This window comes from Anser cygnoides, chromosome 19, assembly GCF_040182565.1.
Source record: "Anser cygnoides isolate HZ-2024a breed goose chromosome 19, Taihu_goose_T2T_genome, whole genome shotgun sequence".
Taxonomy (NCBI): domain Eukaryota; kingdom Metazoa; phylum Chordata; class Aves; order Anseriformes; family Anatidae; genus Anser; species Anser cygnoides.
In genome coordinates, this window is record NC_089891.1 from 6,142,713 (window position 1) to 6,163,188 (window position 20,476).

Consider the following 20,476-nt stretch of genomic DNA (forward strand, 5'->3'; position numbering starts at 1 on the left):
CCTCACCACTGCCTCTTCCTCCCCCGTCTCCTCCTGCCCCATTGCCACAGAACCCGTTCTGCCCCGTCCCAAGCTTGTGCAACCGCCTGTGGCCGTGCCGAGCAGGAGCTGGACAAGCTCAGGCTGTGGCTTGTCACCAAGCTGCCAGCATCCCTGGCAGTGACACCGCAGGTGTGGCAGACCCACTCTGCTCCCTCCAGTAACAAAGGCACTGGGAAGGAACAGACCCCGCAGTGTCCCCCAGCCCCTCACCGGGTCCAGCACCACCTTCCTGTGCTCGCCCCCAGCTCAGCACCACCCGTGGGTGCTCTCCTTGGCCTGGGGCTTCCCCCCCTTAACGAGCTGGTGATGACAAATGAGCTGTGTATCAAAATGAATGGCTGAACTCGCCCGCTGCAGCCAGGCCTTCAGCTTGCTGCGGCTTCAGATATTTCTCTCTATTCATGCCCGTGGCTCTGGAATTGATCCTTCATAAGACGAGCTGCTGTAACGTAAGAGAAGACCCGGCAGCTCTGTAACGCCCTCTCAGCTCTGCCCTTGGCAGCAGGTATGATTTAATTTCATTTTATTTTTATTTATTTTTTGTTTTTCTGGGGTGTGATGAGAGTCCCCTGGGGTTCAGGGACTGGCACAATGGTGCTGCGAGGTTTGCCTCCCCAAGAGCTGCTGCAGGGTTTTGCTGCTCCAGGAGGCGCTGAGCCCGTCCCGATTTGGGGCTGGGAACCCCAGCGCCGGGTGCAGCAAACCGGCCTCGCGTGTGGAGTTGCTAGGTGTCGGTGTTAACCGAGGTTTTGGTGAATCAGTGCCTTTTGGTTGAGCTGATTCAGGTTTTGGTTAGGAAAAGTAACAAAAGAAAGGAGAAATCCGGTGCCTGGTGAGGAACTGATGCTCTTATATATATTTTTTTTTTTTAGCTTTCTGCTGTGAAGGCACGGGCTGTGCACAGGACCCAGAAGCTCTCAGTCCCGTGCTGTTTCTGCCTGATTAACCAGGAGGCAGAGATGGAAACGAGAGGGAATTCTTACAAAAACTCTTACAGAACTCAGGACAGCAGCGTGGGAGGAGAGGGAGGCACCAAGTGAGGGCCAGGGCTCAGCCCCACAGATGCGTTCCCTCTTTCACCATCCCACAGCCTGCCCTTGGAGCTGTCCCTGGCGCGTTGGGCTGCACCACTCCTGCTCTCCGGAGGAAAGAAAACCTTGTCCCAACCCTACAACCCCTACCCCGCATCCTCCTCCTGGCCTTCTCGGGGCTGGTCCTGCCTCCCTCCAGCCTCCCCGCTGCCTCCCCATCCTTCCCCCCACCCCTCTCGTTCCCCCCTCCCTCTCCCGGTGCTCTCGGTGCTCCCGAACAGGGGAACGGGGGCGGATTTCTGCGGCTGCTCATCTGCATCCAGCCTCCTCCCCGGCCTCCCCCGCTCCTCCCTGCCCCGAGCCTCCGCCGCCGCCCGGCACCGGGGCGCAGCGCCGGGGGGGGGGGGGGAGCCGTGAGTACGGGGCTGCTCCTCCGGGTCCCCTTAGGGGCTTTTGCTTTTCTTTTATTTATTTTTATTATTACCGTGGCCTTCTGCTCCACGTCCCCCCCCTTCTCCCGTCCTTCCCGTGTCCTTCAGCCGGAGCTGCGGAGCCCGGCCTCGGCGCTGGAGGCTGGGGGGGGGGGGACACGGGAGGGACGAGGCCACCGTCGAGGCTCTGAAGGCTTCGGGCTGGGCTCCGGGTGCTCTCGTGCACCCCGGGTGTTAATTCCTCCCCTTGGGTGCCAGCGGGGTCTGCGTCACCTGTACTTGCCAGGGCGATGCCGCTGGAGGACGGGGAGGTGGCGAGGCGGAGGGGACAGCGCGCCAGCGGTGCCACCAGCCTCGGGGGGACATGGGGTGAGCCCCACGAGGATGGGACAGCTCCAGGTGGCAGCGGGATGGAGGTGACGGCAGAGGACCCCCAGCTGGAGCCAGCCCTGGGTGATGGGGATGTGGCCGCCGGACGGGGAGAAGATGCTCGAGGGGGGCTGCAGCCAGCAGGGAAGGAGCCGGAGCAGTTTGGGGTGTTGGGGGGCGAGGAGTCCCTCATGGCCGAGCTCTCGGAGCGGGTGCAGAAGGTGGTGAAGAGCAGCAGCTGGTGGGAGCGGCACGGCGTGGACGCCTGCATCCTCGCCTGCAGCCTCCTCGCGCTCCCGGCAGGTAGGAGCCCCCTGAGCCTCGGGATGTGGGGGTTTTGGGGTTGTTGGGGTCACGCTGTATTTGTGTCGGAGGTGTGTAGGGCAGGGGATGTTGTGCTGAAAGCCTATTAACTGCTGTTAAGCTGTAACAAAGCTGCGATAAACCCTTTACCCTGTGCTGTGCCATGGGGCACCCTGAAAGCCTGCGCTGGGTGACGGGGTGGGACGTGGGGTCGTGGGTGCCTGGCGGTGCCCAGCAGCCGGGCAGGGAAACCCACGGGGTTGGGGTGAGGGTGCCCTGGGGGGCTGGGTGGGCATAGGGTGGTGGGCTCAGCTCTGCCCTGGGGTGTGTTGTCTGCGGGTGCTGGTGGCCTTCAGAGGGGCCCCTCTCCATCGTCCCCCAGGCAGCTGCAGGCATGAGGAAGAATGGGGCAGTGCGGCCACAGGGTGGGGGCTGCGCCCTCCCTGTCCCCCACTGGGACCTGACAGTGCCAGGGGGATGCGAGCATGTACAGTGCTCTCCCAGAGCAGAAGGAAGTTGAGATATATTTTGCCTATTTTTTTTTGCTGTTTCGCTTTTGAATACCTGGGGTTGCAGAAATTACAGCGGAGTCGTATTGTCCCCCAGAAATACCCTGTCCTTCCTCTGCTGGCTGAGTCTGGGAGGTTATATTGGGATAAAATTGCCACCAGGTGTGACCCACAGGACGCAGAGCCCTGTGGCTCTTGGGGGGAGTTTGTTTTCCCCCTTGTGCCTGTCCTGGGGTTCGTCTGGCTCGTGCCCAAAGCCAGGTCTGGGTGCTGCAGGTTCCTGGCTGGCCCTTACTGGGATGGGGCCGGGTTGGGACGGGCGGGGTGCGCACACCCGGCGCCATCGGGGCTGGAAGTGGCCAAACCTGCAGCCTGGCCGCGAAGGGCGGTGTGGAGTCAGCCTTACTGGCTTGGGCAGCTTAAATACCTGCAATTATGTCTGAAAAACAGGTTCAGGGCAGCTGTCAGCACATTTCGGTGGAGCAAGAGAGGAGGGAGGCGAGGAGTGCTGCAGCACGTGTGGGTGGCTGAGCCCTGGTCCCCGGGGGTTTCTCCGCAGGGTTCCTGTGCTTGCGCTCAGCCCGGGCCGTCCCGTTCCTGGCTGGGATCCTCACCCTCGGCGTGGTGCATCACACCCTGGCCGTGAAGGGCAGCCACCTGGCCAGCCACAACGCCCTGACCGAGTCCAAGTCGTGGGGCAAAGTGTGGGCTGTCTTCTTCATCGAGGTGAGTGGGGTGCAGGAGACCCCAAAAGCCCTGTCGGCACCGTAATGCTGAGCACCAGCACCATTTGTGGGTCTTTGCTGGAGGCAGAAGCATGAATGGCGGGGATGGTTCCCAGCTCTAAAAGTCTATTTCAGCCTGGTTTGGAGCCTGTGGGGTGCAGAGCATCACCCACGGTGCCCGATCCTTGTCCATGTCTGCTGACGTCGCCTCTCCTTTCTCCTGTCCCCCAGCTCTGCTCAGCTTTCACGGCTGAGCAAGCCACCTACAACCACGTGAAGCTCCACCACGGCTACACCAACGTCATCGGCCTGGGCGACTCCAGCACCTGGAAGCTCCCTTTCCTGAACCGCTACGTCTACATGTTCGTCGCGCCTCTCGCCGTGCCCATCATAACCCCCCTGGTGGCACTCGGTACGTGCCCGGCAGCCTTGGCACCGGTCCTGCTCGGGGTGACCTGGCTCTCTCCTTGCTGCTGGTACTCAGAAATGCTCCAGGCCTTCCTCGTTGGGTCGAGCACAAAAAGCTCTTACAAAAGCCATCGTGAGCCTGAAGTGCCCCGGATTTGTTCTACTTTAATTCAGATATTTGACCGTAAAGGGTTCAGTCTGGCAGCTCGGTGTTGCTGCCTGCGTACAGGGTTGAGGTGTGTGGGGCTGGGACACGATGAGCTCGGGCAGGCAAGACAGTGACTTGGAAGAAATGGTAGTGCCAAGGGATGGCCGAGGGAGAAGAGCCCAGGAAAATGTTGGCAGGCTTTGGGAGCACAGCCCTCGGGCTGAACGCACAGCTCAGGGCAATGCCAGAAGTACAGACAGTGACTCGGTAGGTTACAGGAAATGAGGGTGCATCCAACCCCTCCGTGATGTCCCAGCCCCTGCCCCACTGCTGGGGTCCTGCCCTGGGGGCATCCCCGACCCCAAAAATGAGCAGTTCTGTGGGGATTTTGGAGAGGAAGGGGAAATGGAGAGGGGATGGGCTACGATCACGTGCTGCCTCTTCTTCCCGGCGCAGGTTTGCTGAGGAACGTGGGGCTGAAGGTGGCTCTGCGCACCGTGTGCTGCATGTCCTTGGGTCTGTACTGCCACTACTGGCTGCTGCTCCACGCCTCGGGCTTCCAGTCGCCGTGGTCGGCCCTGCTCTGCATGCTGCTCACCCGCTCCCTCCTGGCTCACCCCTACATCCACGTCAACATATTCCAGGTACAAACCCGAAGCCCCGAGATGTCCCGATGGTGCCGGAGCCACCTCCCGGCCCTGGCCTCTCTTCTTGCGCCAGCTAAAGGCGAGCAACATTGGCTGCAATCTCCCTCGTGCCGATGTTGTAAGAGGGATGTGGCTGGGAGAAAGTCGGGGAGGAAGGGCTGCGTGATGTCCTCCACGGTGACCTATGGGTTTGGGGGGTTGGTGCGATTGCATTTGGGAATGCAGCCCGGGTGGTGCAGTTCCTCCAGGTGGCTGGCTTTAAGGGTCGGTTTTTGGGGGTGGGGGGACACCCCAGGGGGCTCCTCAGTGGCTCTGTGTGTGGTTTTTGCTCTTGGAGAAGAGCAACCCTGGGGACAGACCCAGCACTTGGGTTGGCAGCCGACCCTCAGCTCAGTGCAGCCGGAGCCACCGCATTCCCCGGGGGGGGGGGGGGGGGGCACGAGACCCACCCCACCTCTCTTGCAGCACATCGGCCTCCCCATGTTCGCGGCCGATCGGAAGCCCAAGCGCATCCACCAGATGAGCCTGGGCGTGCTCAACCTGCCCCGTAATGCCCTGCTCGACTGGGCCTTCGGCCACTCGCTCATCAGCTGCCACGTGGAGCACCACCTCTTCCCCGGCCTGTCCGACAACATGTGCCTCAAGGTGAGCTGGCCACGAGCCTCCTCCGGCCTCCAGCACCCTCCTGGTGCTCCGGGTGCTCCTACCTCTTCTCTTGGGACACATCCCGGGTGCTGCCAAGGTTGTAATTAGCCTCACCAAGAGTCCACGGCAGGCTCTGATCCTGTTGATCCTGTCCCTGTTGCTCCGAGGCATGGGGGATGCGTTTTAAAAGTGGGGTGTGAGCGCTGCCCCAGCAGGGATCTCCATCCATTTAAACACATTTTTTGACCTTAATTTTGGATAGAAATGGAATAATTGTGAGGAGGGAGCGCTGGCACAAGGGTTGTGCTGATGGGGCGGGTAGGACCAACCACACCACGTGGGGATAACTGTGGGGACACATGGGGAGTGTGTGGGGCCAGCCCTCATTAAAAGCCTCATTAGGACATCTGTCCTAACCCTACCGAGGCGTTTGGCCAGGGGAATTCCCCTCATTGCTGCAGCTGGATGCTGCCTTCCTTTTAATTTTCACAGCAGGGTGGTGGCTTGTGCCTCTCCAGCCCTGTTTGGGGACGAGTGGGGTCTCGTGGTCAGGGAGCCAGGCTGGAAACCTGCAAACGTCAGCCCTGCTGCATGGGGTGACTGTGTCCCTGCCCCTGCAGATCAAACCTGTTGTGTCCCGGTACCTGAGGGAGAAGCAGCTGCCCTACAACGAGGACACCTACTGCGCCAGGCTGCGGCTCTTCCTGCGGCGGTACGAGGAGCTGATGGTCCACGCGCCCCCCATAACGGAGCTGGTGGGCATCCAGTGAGGCGGGGGGGCTGCCGGCGGGGGTCCCCTGAGCAGTCGTGTGGGGAATGCCTCTCCCTGAGGGCTTGCTTTTGGGTAGCTGCACCAGGAAAAGGGCTGAGCCATGCCAACGCCAGGGTCCTGAAGGGGGTCCTGAGGTCCCGAAGGGGGTCCTGGCCCCCCAGAGCCACTCACAACCAGGGTTTAGCTTCACCCGCTCTGTGTTCACGCCTGGGAGAGCAAAGCCAAGCCCCCTGCTGGCTGTGGGCCCCGGGCAGGGACGTGTCCCCTGGGCACCCTTCCTACACCTGGGGGCTGTGGGGAGATGCTGAGGATGTGGGGGGGGCTCTGCTGACCCCCGGAGGGGCTGTCACTGCTGCTGTGCTTTACCCGACCTGGGGGGCGAGCAGTGCCTCCAGGAACAAGAATTTGACAAATCAGCCTCAGCCTCTTGCTGTGGATCTTCTTTATTTTATTTTTTTTTTTTCTGGAGCAAATCCTGTGGGGGTCCTGCCTCACACAGGGGTGTCTGTATTGGGGGTGCTGGGGGGGACCCCAACGGCAGCCGCGGTTCCTGCCAGGCCTTTTTCAGGGCTCAGCAGGAGGATGACAGGCAGATTTCCAGCCTGCACGAGCCTGGGAGATGTTCCCATTCAGCCGGGGCTGGACTCATCCTGCTGGGCCGCTGCCAGGGGGGAGGATGCTGGCACTGCCTTTCCCCAGGCGGTTTTGTTATCTCGACCCTGCAAGCCCAATAACAAAGTTCATCCCAATGGGGGATGGGGGTGAGTGAAGCAGAGAAGGCAACTGGTCAAACTGGGACCAGCACAAGAGGTGGCACCAACCCTGGGTTTCACTAACCTGTCCCTGGATTCGCTTCTGTGGGGCACAGATAGGATTTCCCGGGGGATGCTGGCACCGTGGAGCAGCCCCTATGCTGGTGCTGGGGTCACCGTGTCCTCTCCTGTGCGGTTTTATTGATCCAGAACATTGTGAAACATCCAAAGGGCAAAAATCCCAGAGCATGCATTTTGTGATGTCTGCGGGAGGGAGGCTCTGGGGGTGGCAGGGCTCAGGGGGGCAGAGCCAGGCTCTGCTGCGTGTGCCAAAATAACTCAGGGTGAGTTCCTACAAGTGGTGCTTTTGGTCCAGATTGGGTCATTTTGGCATCAAGCGGACCTTCAGCTTTTTGCCCCCCCCCTGTTAGGGAGCAGGGTGGGCAGAAAATGCTCATTCTCCTCCCCTGATGCAAAGAGATGTGTACCAAAATGTTTTTAAGCATTTCTGGGATCACCAGCCCTGTGCACAGGGGGTTTGGGGGGATCTTGTTTAATGCAGTGTCATCTAGTGGCAAACACTGAGGGTCTTCAGCCAGCGGGAGGTGACTTGTTTGGGAAATACACCTTTAAATATGCCTTTATTTGCTGTCAGAGGTGGCAGCTTTGGCAGAGGTCAGTGAAACAAACTCATTGCTTCTGCCTAAAAGGGAGATTTCTGGGGACCTGTGCTCAGAACCCCCCGGATTTCTGCCTTGAGTGATTCCCCTTGCTACGGGTGACGTTATAATGCTGATATTGGGATTACACCACCAGCCCTGTCTCTCTGGGCAGTGCACTGGGGGCTGTGTTGCACTAATTCTGGGGCTTGGGAGTGCAAACACGGGCCTTAAAGCTGCTGGAAACGCCGCTCCTCGCCCCAAGCAGATGGCCAGGAACCGAGTCTGGAGCATGTGAGAGAAGACATGTGGGGGTTTTACCACACTTATTAAAAGCAGATTCGGGCTGTAAGCTCCCCTCAGTCCAAACTGGTTTTAGAGAAGCCCCGTCGGTGCCTGCCTGACCCCCGGCACCCGTTCTGCCTCTGCCCAGCCGCTGTGCCCCCGGAGCCCATCGCTGTGCCCTGTGTGAGATCTGACGTGCAGTAATGGGGGATGAAATGCAATAACAGGGACTTAAAAACAAATAAAACAGGGACAAAACAGGGCCCCTCACAGAGACCGGAGCTGGGAGCCTCCAGCACCGGCCCCTTCACCACCCCTGGGGGATGCTGCGGGTTGTTCCCGGCTTGCTGCAGCACGTGAGGATGGCTTAAGGACCATTCTCTGGGCTCGCTTTCCCCAGGAGCCCTTTACAATAAACCACTCTGTGCATTAATTAACCCAGCGCAATTAAAGCCCAGGCACTGATGGGCTCACCTCCCCTGGGTACCGTGGAGGACTCACCCATAGAGGGCGCTGGCTAGCGCGGCCCCGACGCGGCCCTTCCCTCCCTGCCTCTCTATGGTGCTGCCCGCTTCCTGCTCCGGGTGGCCGCGGGGGCGGGGTTATGCAAATAGAGGGGCCGTTCTGCCTCCTGATTGGGCGGCGGGGAGGAGGGGCGGTGGCGGCGGCCGGGATGGGGCCGGGCGGAGCGTGCTGGAGGGGCGGCGGGGCCGGTGAGGGGGGGGCACGGGGGGGGGACGGGGCGGGGGGGAGCGGCGGGGGTCGGGAGGGGCGATCCCGGTCCCGATCCCGATTCGAGTCCGCGATCCAGGTCCCGGTCCCCGATCGAGTTCCCGGTCCCTGATCCCGGTCCCGGTCCCTGATCCCGATCCCGGTCCCCGATCCCGGTCCCGGTTCCCGATCCCGGTCCCCGATCCCGGTCCCCGATCCCGGTCCCCAATCCCGATCCTGGTCTCGATCCCGGTCCCCGTCGCGATCCAGGTCCCGGTCCCCGATCCCGGTCCCGATTCTGGTCTCGATCCCGGTCCAGGTCCCCGATCCCGGTTCCCGATCCCCGTCCCAATCCCGGTCCCGGTCCCCAGTCCCCGATCCCGGTCCCGCTTCCCGATCCCGGTCCCAATCCCGATCCCGGTCTCGATCCTGGTCCCGGTCCCCGATCCAGGTCCCCGATCCCGGTCCTAATCCCGATCCAGGTCCCGATCCCCGCTCCCGGTCCCCGCTCCCGGTCCCGGTCCTGGTCCCCAATCCCAATCCTGATCCCAATCCCGGTCCCCGATCCCAGTCCCGGTGCTGAGCATCCCTGGGGTCTTACAGCAGGGCCCCGTCCCCCCCCTGCCCGCATTGGGTCCGGGGGTCCCGGTGCGGTGCTCGGTGCTGGGCGGCAGCCGCGGGGCCGGCCCCGGGCGGGAGGGAGCTCCGCCCGCTGGCACCGGGGGGGGGGACGGCCGGGGGGGGGCCGGGGGCGGCCGGGTATATCTGGGGGGAGCGCCCCGCGGCGTCCTGCCGCCCCCCGGGGAGGCCATGGCTGGGGTGGGGGGAGCTGCACGCCTCGGTGGGTGCTGGGGGGGGCCGAGGGGTGCTGGGGGGGGGCTCATGGGGGTGCTGGGGGGCTCGGGGGGGTTGGTGGGGGGTGACGGGGGGGCTCATGGGGGTGCTGGGGGGCTCGGGGGGGTTGGTGGGGGGTGACGGGGGGCTCATGGGGGTGCTGGGGGGCTCGGGGGGGTTGGTGGGGGGGTGATGAGGGGCTCGGGGGGTGTTGGTGGGGCTTAGGGGGGTGCTGAGGGGCTCGATGGGGTGCTGGGGGGGCTCAGAGGGGTGCTGGAGGGGGCTCAGCAGGGTGCTAGGGGGGCTCAGAAGGGTGCTGAAGGGCTCAATGGGGTGCTGAGGGGGCTCAGGAGGGTGCTGGGGGGCTCAGAGGGGCTGGTGGGGGATCTTCGGGGGTGCTGGGGGACTCGGGGGGAGCTGGTGGGGGGGTTTAGGGTGTCTCAGAGGGGCTAGCAGCTCACACAGGATCCCACCATCATGTCTCCTCGGTCCTTTGCCCCTCCAGGTGCCCGCCGGTGGCTGTCCTCGCGTGCCCCGGCCCCCCGGGTGTGCGTGGTGGGCAGCGGCCCCGCAGGGTTCTACACGGCTCAGCACCTCCTCAAGGTACCAGGGTGTGGGCTGGGGGCACAGGGTGCTGCTGGGCTGGGGCCTGCCCACTGAGCGAGGCCTCTCGGCACTTCCAGGGGTCTGGGGAATGGTTTGGGGGCTTCTGTCCCTGCTCCGGCCAGGTGTGGTGTCACTGGGGGGCTGCTTGGAACAGCGCTGGTCCTACACAGTCATCCTGACCCCTTCCACTGTAGGGCTGGGGTGATGTCCCTGGGTTATCTGGGCTGGAGCAGGGGGTGGAGAGGTTGCTGCGAGCTAAGACTGAGTGATTTTTCTGGAATCAAATAAACAGCAGCGACCCACTACCTGCTTCCCTGGCTCCTCCCCGTCCCCCTGGGGCACAAGGGTGCTTTGTGTCCCGGTGGCCGTGGCCGCAGGTGTTGGTGCTGTGGCTAGTCTCTGGTGGGAAACGAGACCGAAGCACCGACTGAATGAGGTCTGACCAGAGACAGCTTAACCCTGCCGTTAAACCGTGCCGCATTGTCTCTGCTCCGTGCTGGAAAATAGCCGTCGCTAAGCCTCAGGGACAAATTTCAGGGCTGCCTAATCTCTGGGAAGAGGCTGGCTCCAAATACAAGATAACAGAGCCCTTGCAACAAAACATCTGTCTGAAGCTCCGGCCCCACCCTGGGGTCACCCAGCACAGTGGCTCTCAGCCCAGTGGGTGACCAGCACCGAGGGTGCTGAGCTCAGTGTCAGCACAGGGGACCCCCCCAGGACCCTGTTTAGTCCCCCGGTCAGCGTGGCAGAGGGGCTGTGGGGTGGGTGACAGGACAGAGCCTCCACAAGAGGTAGGTGATGATGGCTGGGGTCATATCCTGCGCCGCGCCGTGTGGTCTGAGCTGGCAGGAGCAGGTACGGCACTGCCCTGTACGTGACGGGGCCTCGTGTGGTGCGATGTGTGTCCCTCCCGAGCTGCCGGGCTCACGGGGCCTTTCCGCCCCCATTTCCTTCATGGCGGTTTTGCTCCCCTGTAGCACCACGACCTGGCACAAGTGGACATCTATGAGAAGCTGCCCGTTCCCTTCGGGCTCGTGCGGTTTGGTGTGGCTCCAGACCACCCCGAAGTGAAGGTCAGTGCTGGTTTCCTTCCTTTGCTGCTACATTTGAAGATGATGATGATGGCGGGTGCAGACCAGGCAGTTGGTGTCCTTCACGGCTAGCTTTGGGCAGGATCCTTTGATGTTACCATCTCCTTGTCCTTGCTGAGGCCCAGCAAGGCCGTGCTGTCCTAGGGAACATCTGGCTTCAGGGCTCTGAACACCGGGTCAGAAACACAGTGGCCGTGTGGTGGGAAGTGCTGCTCCAGGACAGACTCCCTGTGCTGTTCAGACTGGCCAGAACAAGAACAAAGCTCTGATAATCTTCTTCCAGGATGCTTTATGCTCTCCTGCAGCTGCTGCAGCACCAGCACAGGCTGTTCCTCTCGTGCTCTGCCCTACCCTGGGAGTGCAGTGGTTTGTCTGTACTCGGCCTTACCCATCGAGGGAGACTGGGAACATGGATCCGCTGTTGGGGTGGTGGAGTTGGGCTGTAGGTGCACACCCGAGCAGGGAGAAGTTAAACCAAGGAGCTCTTTTAAATCAGCCCTTTCCCTTTGCCTTGCAGCGGGTGGGAGTTGTATGCAGAGCTGGCTGCTGTGTCTGGGCTGGGGTGGAGGTGGTTGCAGTGGGAGATGCAGACAGCAATATCTTGGGATGGTTTCCCCGTTTAATCCCTGGAGATCGTCTGGTGATAGACCAAAATGCCTGCCTCCCTTTGGTCTGAAGGACAAGGAGTATATATATATAGGTTTGGGGCAGCTTTCCCATTATGGTGTATGCATCTTGTTACCAGACTGGGTCAGGTTGTACCTGCAGGGAAATCAGGGGTCCTTCTGCTGAATAGCTGCAATCTCTCAGGAGAAAAGGCTTCAGGTGCTGTCCTGCCTTGTGCCCTTCTCTTGGTGCAGTGGGTTTCAGGAAGGCTTGAAATGAGAGGCTGGCAGAGGCGGTCCGGCAGACAGCACCCCGGATGGAGGGGGTTGTTTAGCTGGGCTCCCTTGTGAGCCTCACCTCGGGGATGGAGCTTTCTCCTCCAGCAGGCTTTACTCAGAGGGGCGAAGGTATTAAAATGCTCCCAGCATTTCATCTTGTAATTATTTTTTAATTTTAAGGCATTTTAATTTTTATTTTTTTAATTTTAAGGCATTTTTTTAATACCTTGCACCAGGTGGGTGCAAAACACGGGGTCTTCCTTTCCACCAGGGGTTGTGGAAACTGTGCCAAGTCTGTGTTTATCTCACGGTGAATTATCTGTGGCTGTTGATAGATAAGAGTCCCAGAATAACCGAGCCGGAGACGGGGAGAAACGTTTCAAGGCTGGGAGGGGGACGGGGACCTCCTGTCAGCGGCGGGCCTTGGCCCCGGCCGTGGCGTGAGCGCGGTGCTGCCTGTTTGGTCCCTGCAGAACGTCATCAACACGTTCACGCAGACGGCGCGCTCGGAGCGCTGCGCCTACTACGGGAACGTCGCCGTGGGCAGGGACGTGACGGTGGGGGAGCTGCGGCAGGCCTACCACGCCGTGGTGCTGGTGCGTGAGGGCGCCCGACGGTGGGGCTGGTTCCATACGCCGTGGGGTAGGGCTGTTTGGTTATTCCCCCTGTGATCTTGGGAAGGGGGTTTGCCGGGGCGAGGTGTTTCTGGGTGTCTTATTACCAAGGTATGCTCAGCCTTAGGACAGCTTCGTGGCCCTCAAGTGCTCTGAGAGTTGTCCAAAGCCTCGCACAGAGCATGTGCTGGAGCATGGCATCGAGTACAGGCCTCTCGGACAGCTCTTGAGGAACCCCTTCCCTGTGATGGCCAACATCTGCCATGCCTGGTTCAGCCTGGCACGGATCAGTCCCCATGTGTGGCCTCAGCTTGTAATGTCCTGTGTAGGCCTGAGGAGGTCAGGCTTGGTTCTGGGCTCGGTACCTGAAGGATGAAGCCCCAGGGCCGTGTTTAGCCCCTCCAAGCCCTTAGGAAGGGTGGGCAGCTGTGTAGTGTCCTGGCAGAAGCAATTACTAGAAGGGGAGATTTGTTTTTTGGTATCAAACCCTGCCTGTGACAGCCTCTCTGACTATGTCTGCTTGCTCCTAGAGTTACGGTGCTGAAGACAACCGGATTCTGGGGATCCCAGGGGAGAACCTCCCCGGGGTTTACTCAGCCCGAGCCTTCGTGGGCTGGTACAACGGGCTGCCTGAGAACCGGGATGTGAGTACAACACTTTGTTTCCCTGACCTTCCTTCCTGTCCTGCATCCCACTGCTGACATCCAGCTCCAGATTAAGTCCTGAAAGGCCTGCAATTGGAGAAGATTAGCAGGAACCATGTTAAATCCTTCTTAGATGGTAGAAATGTGAACAATTTGCACATCAGTGAGAGCGGATTAGCTGGCTCTGTGCGTTGGCAGCACATTTTGGCCAGGCCAGATGGGGGCCTGGGGAGTTTTTTGGCTGGCCTGCCAAAATATTCCCCACTCATAAGAATGCTGTTTAGGAACTGGGGGACAGGCATTGACTGCAGTGCCTCGGGTGGTTTTGTCTGCTCTGGGGGGAGGCTGGTGTGGAGTTACCCCGTCTGCATCACCTCTGTTAGCAGAAAGAGAGACAGAAGGGAGTTGAGGTGGTAGGTGCAGGTCCATGGGGGTGGAATCTGTATGCCAGGTGAATTTGCTCACGGATGGGCCTTTCTCTCCCTGTAGCTGAATCCCGACCTGAGCTGTGAGACGGCGCTGATCCTGGGCCATGGCAATGTGGCGCTGGATATCGCCCGCATCCTCCTTTCCCCGCTGGATCTCCTCAGGGTGAGTCCTGGGGGAGTGCTCCGTGCTGTGAAGGCAGAGGGCGGCCCAAAATTGCTCCCTGCTGGGTGGGTGGTGGCTTCCACGGGTCTCAGCAAAGTCTCAGAGGAGAGAGATCTGCCTCTGCTGAGAGTATGCTTTCTGGGCCCTCTTGGTCTTTGGGCTCTTTCACTAGGGAAAGCCCCACAGTCTGTAGTGTATGAACAAAACCACGAGGCTATTCTGGTACCTAAAAAATTTAGCTTTATCCCTTCATTTCTTATGGGAGGAAAAGGAGGAGCTCTCTCTTTTCCATCACCAGACGAGAAGCTTCTCCATTTTTTTTATTTTTTTCCCCTGTTGTAGCTGAGGACAGCAGCCTGGCTCCTGCTGGTAGCACTGGGCACGCTGGTTGTAGTGTTGGTCCAAGCTGGTGGAGCTCCCCTCCCGCTGTTCTGCTCCCCTGCAGACAGCTGGGGACTGGTGTGCTCCAGCTGCTCCGTGCAGCTGCTGCCCCAAATGTCAGCAGCATGGGCTCTCCCTCCTGGAGAGCTGCTGTGAGGTTGGTTACGGCTGTGTGACAACTTCTGATATTAACATCTAAATTAAAAAAATATAAAACTGGAGGGTCTGGCAACCAGCGGTAATACTTGTGGCAGTGCTTGGGGGCAAGCAGGCAGAAATTTGAGCTGTGGGTTTCTAGTGGGTTCCACCCAAGTGCCTCTATATCCTGAGAATGGAAAGGACCAAACATCTGCAGGCAACCTCAAAATAAAGATCATCGGAAGGCTTTGCCCTGTCTGCCCCACAACTGACCTCCCTGGGGCAATCTCACGAGGTGTTGGCTTGTTACCTCTAGCACCGTATGGCCTCAGAAAGAACCTTCATTGATGAGGGACTAGCTGTGCAAATAGCTCCGTGCAAAGGCAAGATGACTTGTTTTCCGCCCTTGCCTAGGCTCTCTGCATGTGCAGCCTGCTTTTCTGCTCATGTTTTTCACCTTCAGAGGCTGTGCCTTCCCCCAGTCCCTCCAGATCTGCCCTCGTCCCACTCCTGTCGCGTGTCCGTGTCTTGCAGAAGACAGACATCACTGACTGCTCCTTGGCAGCTCTTGCCTGCAGCAAGGTGAAGCGCGTGTGGCTGGCTGGGAGAAGGGGACCTCTCCAAGTTGCTTTCACAATCAAGGTGAGGCTGGAGGGCGATGATTTTCCCAGCACCAGACCCCAGGCTGCCCTTGCCCTGTGGGGAGAGGTGCTCTGTCCATGGGTGTGTGAACCTAGGTGTCCTAAATCCTGCAGCTGTTTGCTGCCTCCTGGTCCAAACGTGCTTGGGGAAGGCAGCCTGGGGCTGGTGGGTGGCACCTCCGTGCTGGAGGTGACATCTCCCTCCATCTTCCTGCCTGCAATTCCCAGGAGCTGCGGGAGATGATAAACCTGCCTGGTACCCAGCCTGTCCTGAACCCTGCCGACTTCACAGGCCTTGAAAATGCTGTTAAAGGTGAGGAAAATGTCGTGCCCCTCTGGACAGGGACTCGCCTTGACAGACAAGCACTCAGGAGTGTTCTGCAGGTGCTCTGAAGGTGCATCAGAGAAATCCCGTGCTTAATGCCTGCGTGTGAAGGCCGGGTGTCCGTGGTGTGGCTTGTCCTCAGCGTGACAGGAGGCCACGAAGAGGAGAGAGCAGCCTGTTTCTGTCTGTGCGGCCGCATTGCTGCTTGGGGATGTAACTGCTGTCTGAATGATGAGGCAGGAGGTTTGGGACGGCTGAGAGAGCCTTGCAGGAGAGATCCCAAGGCTGCTGATTTAAAAGCTTCTTGCAGAGCTAGAAGGAAAACACCGAGTTCAGGGGTGTCCGGAGACTAGCTGTCCTCCACAGGCTGCTGCCTCCGAGCGCCAACAGGACAGCTAAATTGCAGGCTCTGATTCCTGTGTCCCGCTGGTCCCAAACCTCAGGAGCTCTCCTGGTCACTCCATTTGTCATCTCAAAGGCGCTGGACTCCCTTTTGCATGCCAGACTCCAAACGGACACTCACGTAGCACTGAAAACTGCCTCCATGTCACACCATATCCTTAGGGGCTTTCGCTGACGGTCCTGCCCTGAAACTCTCTCTCTTCCTAGACGCCCCCAGGCCCAGGAAGCGCCTGACGGAGCTGATGATCAAAACAGCCCTGCAGAAGCCCGGGGAGGTGGCAGCGCAGGCAGCAGCCGCCCGGCAGTGGGGCTTGAAGTTCCAGCGCAGCCCCCAGGAGGTGCTGCCCACCGCCGACGGGAGGCGGGCGAGGGGAGTCCGCATGGCCCTGACCCGCCTGGAGGTATGACCCTAGCAAGGCTGGGGATGGGGCAGGACGCTATTGCATCCCCTGTGGCTGCTGGCAGTTATCTATAAGATGGCTTTGTGTCCTCTGACATTGTGGAGAGGTTGATAGCTTCCCCGAGAGCCTGCCAGGCCCACTACCGAGAGCCTTTCCCTTTCTAAAGGGAGCTCGTTCCACGCTGGTGCTGCAGAAGGGCCTTTAGTACCCTGGGGATTAAGGGTAGAAATTAGCAGCCTCTTCTTCTCTCTCTCAGGGCTCAGGTGAGTCTGCCAAAGCCATCCCCACCGGAGACGTGGAGGAGCTGGAGTGCGGGCTGGTGCTCAGCAGCATCGGCTACCGGAGCCTGCCCCTGGACCCAGCAGTGCCCTTCGACACGCAGCGAGGCATTATTCCCAACAGCATGGGCAGAGTGGAAGGTGCCCCAGGTCTGTATCTGCAGGGACACCTCTGGGGTGTGCGTTGAGCTTTGGGGGCATTGGGGTGGGAAGCTCTGCTTGCCATGGGCACGAACACAAGGCACACACCTCCACTGCGCAGAGGAACTGGGGAAATCAGCCGGCTCTGTCAGATTTTAAGAGCTGTCCCAATCTCAGCTAGCATTAGGGACATCTAGTTTTCAGCAGACATCGCTGAAGGACGTGTTTGTTTTATTGGGCCTTGGAGCCTTGTTACTGAAGTGACACAGCCCGTTTGGCTGCTCAGTGCTGGTCTGGAGGCACGCAAATTCCTGACAGCACCATCAAAGGGCTCTGTCCCCAAAGCAGAGTGAATTCTTCCACTGCCCGCAGCTTGCTGTGACATCCAAAGCAGGAACCTGCCTCCACGAGGGTTGTGGCCACGTGCAGGACTGAGCCTGGCTGCTGTGTGCCCACGCAGGTCTGTACTGCAGTGGGTGGGTGAAGAGAGGACCCACAGGCGTGATCATCACCACCATGAATGACAGCTTTGACACTGCCCAGTCTGTGCTGGAGGATCTCCGGGGAGGCATGCTGGATGTGTCTGTCTCCAGAGAAGGCTTTGGGGCTGTGGGGAGCATCCTGCGCAGCCGAGGTGAGTGAGGACATGCATGAGCATCTGTAGCAGCTGGCACAACGCATGGTGCAGGCAAATCCGTGTGTCGTGGGGCACTGAGTCCCACGTGCTCCTTTTGGGAGCAAACCAAGGAAATGTGTTGTGCTGCCGTTCCACTGCTCCGAAGCGCGGGGAGAGCAGGACCTGACTTTTCTCAAAATCAGTGTCATTGCTAAGGTTAACGACTGCTTTCTGGGAAAGGCCATTAAAAGCAGCACGGACCTTGGGTAAAACGTCACTGTCAGTGGCACAGACAGCGAGCTATTGCTCTTGAATGGTTTTCCTAGCAATCCTTCCAGGCAAATTGGGGAAAAGATTAAAATGCCCAAGAGACTCATTTGCTGCTGCTTGTGTTTAAAAGCATTCAATTAAAGTGTGTGTTTACCTCTTCACTGTCTGAGTTTGAACAGGGAACTGCAAGTGTTTTGTCCCCTAAGGTGGTGCTGCGCTCGCCGTTGTTACGGCTTGCAAAGGTCTGACTAATCAGATTTGACTGGAACCCGCAATCTCTCTCCTCATGGTGCTAGGAATTATTATTCCTGTGCTGCCAAAGTCTGACGCCGTGTCGGAAAGGGGCAGGGTCTGCTTGCACGTCGCTCCCTGCTAGCGGGGAGGTGAGGCCGCGCTTGTTTTCACTTGGTTGACTTCTCCCTCCTGTCTCTCGCCATCACCCCAGGGGTCCGTCCTGTTTCCTTCTCGGACTGGGAGAAGATAGACGCTGCCGAAGTGGCGAGAGGAAAAGCTGCTGGCAAACCCCGGGAGAAGATAGTGGATCCTCAGGAGATGCTGCAGCTGATCGGTCACTAAAGCAGCAGGGATGGGAACACAGCACTGGTCTGCCCGGTACCATCCTGGGGTGATCCCAGCGGGTTCTGGGCAGGATCTGGGGGCACAGGGTTTGTGCCGGGGGGCTGGTGGCTGGTCTGGGGTGAGCCCAGATGGTGACACTTGAGGCTCTCCAGTAACAATGAACTCTGCGGTCCTGAAGTGACTCAAAACAGCCGAGGCTGTAGGCTGGCCCCGCACCTCCGCAGCCTGGCAGCGATTCCTGTGCTGGGTCCTGTGCTGATTCGTGCTCCTTCCAGCGGCAGGGAATTGCCCTGGGCAGGTGAGGGAAGGGGTGCGTGTGGCAGGAGCCTTGGCCAGACGCTTTCCCCGTGGCAAGTAACAGAGAAACTTCCTCGTGTCTCGCTGCCTCCCCTTTAAGTCTCAAGCCAAACGGGGTCGCTGCCTTGTCACTCGTGCCTGAGCAGGCTATTTCTAATAATAATTGTTTTTAAATAAACCTTTCCAAGGAAGCCAAGTCGGACCTGCCACTTGAGTCTGCCTTCTTTGTCTGCGACTGCCTTCCTCTCGGGAGCAGCCAGCCGAGTGCCGCGGCTCCGCTCCCGCATGTCCCAAGGCAAGCCAGCTCCCCTCGCGCGGGGAGGGACTGTTTGCTGCCGGCCTGTTGGGAGCTCCAAACAAACAGACACGGGCATTAATTCCCTTTCTGCCTCCCACAATTAAACCCCAGCGGAGCGGGATAACAAGCGTGTAATTGTCTTGTTCCGGATCACGAGAGAAGTGTGTGCTGGTACCTGCCAACTGTGCGAGCGGTGCCTCGCTCCTTGCACTTCATTCACTGGTGCTTGGTGGGGTTTTTGGTTCTTTATTTGGATTTTTTTTTTTGCTAGTATGTCTCGGAGCTTATTAAATGCTTCTTTTAGCCCAAATTGACTGTGGTGACGGTGTCAGGTTTTAAGCCAGATTACAAGCCGTGAGCCATAATCCCCTCTTTATCTGCCAGGCAGGGGCCAGGTCAGCGTGGCCCCCTCCCCTCGCCGTCCTGCCACCCACACTGCCGCTGTCCCTGACCTGCTGCCATCGCCTCCAAGCCCTGCGAGCCTGGAACCGCTCCTGTCTCTGACCTATGTCAGTAGTGACAGTGGCTGCGGCTTGGGGCTGTGCTTCAGAAACACGGCGATGGAGGCAGGGGGGAAATCAAGCCAGGGAGCCCAGCAGGGTTTTGTCTCAGCTCCACGCTCAGCTGTGATCACCTCCAAGCTCTCGCTGGGGGTGAGTTCCTACCCCTGGCGCTGTATGCCTGCCTAGGTCCCAGCCTAGCAAGGAAAATCAGTGGCTTTTTTTTTTTTTTTTCCTCCTTCCTTTTCTATTTAAACCTCATTTGCAAGCTCATTAAGAAACTCAGGAAATGTGGTGCTGGGAGCTCGTATGCAAACGAGCAATAAAGCTTTTGTCGAACAGCTGCTGGTGTGATGTGGCTCTGGTTACGTCTCAGGGCTGATGCCGTCCTAATGCCGAGCTCGAGCAGATTACATCAGCTCTGGGTCCGGAGGAATAAGCGCTTCGGAAACGGGGTTGGGAGAGCAGGAGCGTGGAGCTGAAGGGGTTGTGGCTGCCTCAAACCCCCAGGAAGTGCTGGGCTGGCTCTTCCCCAGGGTTTTCTTCCTCACGGCCTTGAATGTTGATGTCAAGTTGCTTTTGTAGCCCTGCTGCAGGTCACGGTGCTTGCTCCGAGCACGGCAAAGGGCTGTTCCCAAGCAGGTGATGCTTCAGGGTTGTTTTGGGGCTGTGACGACAGATTAAAGGGTGTGTGCCTTTCTTTGCCGAGCCTGATGTCCTTGCTCGATCCTAAACTCGGGCAATGCCCCGGGATTTATACTGGGCTGCAGGAAAGCCATGGGTTGATCAAGGTCAGCGAAGGGCAGGGATGGAGATCTGAGCCCAACGGCCAGAAGAAGGATCATTATGGTTCTGTAAATCCTTATTCAACACCTTCAGCTCCCCCTTTCTCTGCTGCCTGTGTGCCCATGCCCCAGCTCCCCATCCCGCCACCTCCCCATCCCTGGCGGGTGCTCCCTGCCCCTCTCCAGGGACCTGGATGCCTCCGGCTTCCCCGCGAAGGTCCCTGTCCCCGTGGCCGTGTCGTTAGGTGGCGCTGGGAGGCCGGGAACGGGGAGCGAAAAGGACCCAAGGTGGGGGACCCGCACCCCAGGGGTGACCCGGCCGTCTGCGTCCCGCTCTGAGCAGCCTGGGCACCCTGCCAGGCTCCCTGTGCCACACTCGTCCCCAAGGGCTGGGGACAGAGCAGAGCCTGGCGCCGTGGGGTGCTTTGGCTGCACGGAGGGGGTGCTCCGCAGTCGGGGTTTTGCACCCTCCAGCTCTTCTTTGCACCACCCTGCCTCAGTTTCCCCAGCCCGCAGAGCTGTGTGGGCTAATTCTGCTCCACCCGGGGCGGGCTGTGGGCAAGGGATCCTGCCTTGCACGGGCTCTGGGGCAGCTTGGAAGAGGAGATGGGGAAAAAAAATGGGTCCAGGACGTGCCAGGGGCTCCTGGTGGTGCTGCACTTTGCAGTTACACCTGAGAGTGTGCGGGCTGGCTCTGCTAACAGGCTGCGAGCTGAAGATGGC

At 59.7% G+C, this 20,476-nt stretch overlaps 2 protein-coding genes and 1 long non-coding RNA gene across 6 annotated transcripts; 2 read left to right on the top strand and 1 right to left on the bottom strand.

The window, feature by feature from the left end:
* Positions 1 to 1,384: 1,384 nt before the first annotated feature.
* FADS6 (fatty acid desaturase 6) lies at positions 1,385 to 6,452 on the top strand. Its single transcript, XM_066980077.1, has 6 exons — positions 1,385 to 2,176; positions 3,245 to 3,411; positions 3,642 to 3,822; positions 4,423 to 4,610; positions 5,079 to 5,258; positions 5,879 to 6,452. The coding sequence occupies exons 1-6, from the start codon at positions 1,795 to 1,797 to the stop codon at positions 6,026 to 6,028; spliced, it is 1,248 nt and encodes a 415-aa protein (XP_066836178.1). The 5' UTR covers positions 1,385 to 1,794; the 3' UTR covers positions 6,029 to 6,452.
* Positions 6,453 to 6,457: 5 nt separating this feature from the next.
* Positions 6,458 to 9,145, bottom strand: LOC125182818 (uncharacterized). 2 transcript variants are annotated; one of them, XR_010825843.1, is made up of 2 exons: positions 9,039 to 9,145; positions 6,458 to 7,726 (listed from the first exon to the last, which is right to left on the bottom strand). It is a non-coding gene; the product is annotated as an uncharacterized lncRNA (long non-coding RNA). The 2 variants fall into 2 exon arrangements; XR_010825844.1 differs by lacking the exon at positions 9,039 to 9,145 and adding an exon at positions 8,228 to 8,310.
* Positions 8,340 to 18,377, top strand: FDXR (ferredoxin reductase). 3 transcript variants are annotated; one of them, XM_048064211.2, is made up of 12 exons: positions 8,341 to 8,439; positions 9,777 to 9,874; positions 10,855 to 10,950; positions 12,326 to 12,448; positions 12,997 to 13,110; positions 13,600 to 13,701; positions 14,755 to 14,862; positions 15,090 to 15,174; positions 15,796 to 15,989; positions 16,246 to 16,417; positions 16,869 to 17,042; positions 17,740 to 18,377. In XM_048064211.2, the coding sequence occupies exons 1-12, from the start codon at positions 8,400 to 8,402 to the stop codon at positions 17,868 to 17,870; spliced, it is 1,437 nt and encodes a 478-aa protein (XP_047920168.2). In that variant the 5' UTR covers positions 8,341 to 8,399; the 3' UTR covers positions 17,871 to 18,377. The 3 variants fall into 3 exon arrangements, with proteins under 3 accessions (XP_047920169.2, XP_047920168.2, XP_066836177.1); XM_066980076.1 differs by lacking the exon at positions 8,341 to 8,439 and adding an exon at positions 8,595 to 9,278; XM_048064212.2 differs by lacking the exon at positions 12,326 to 12,448 and having other exon boundaries at positions 8,340 to 8,439.
* Positions 18,378 to 20,476: the final 2,099 nt, after the last annotated feature.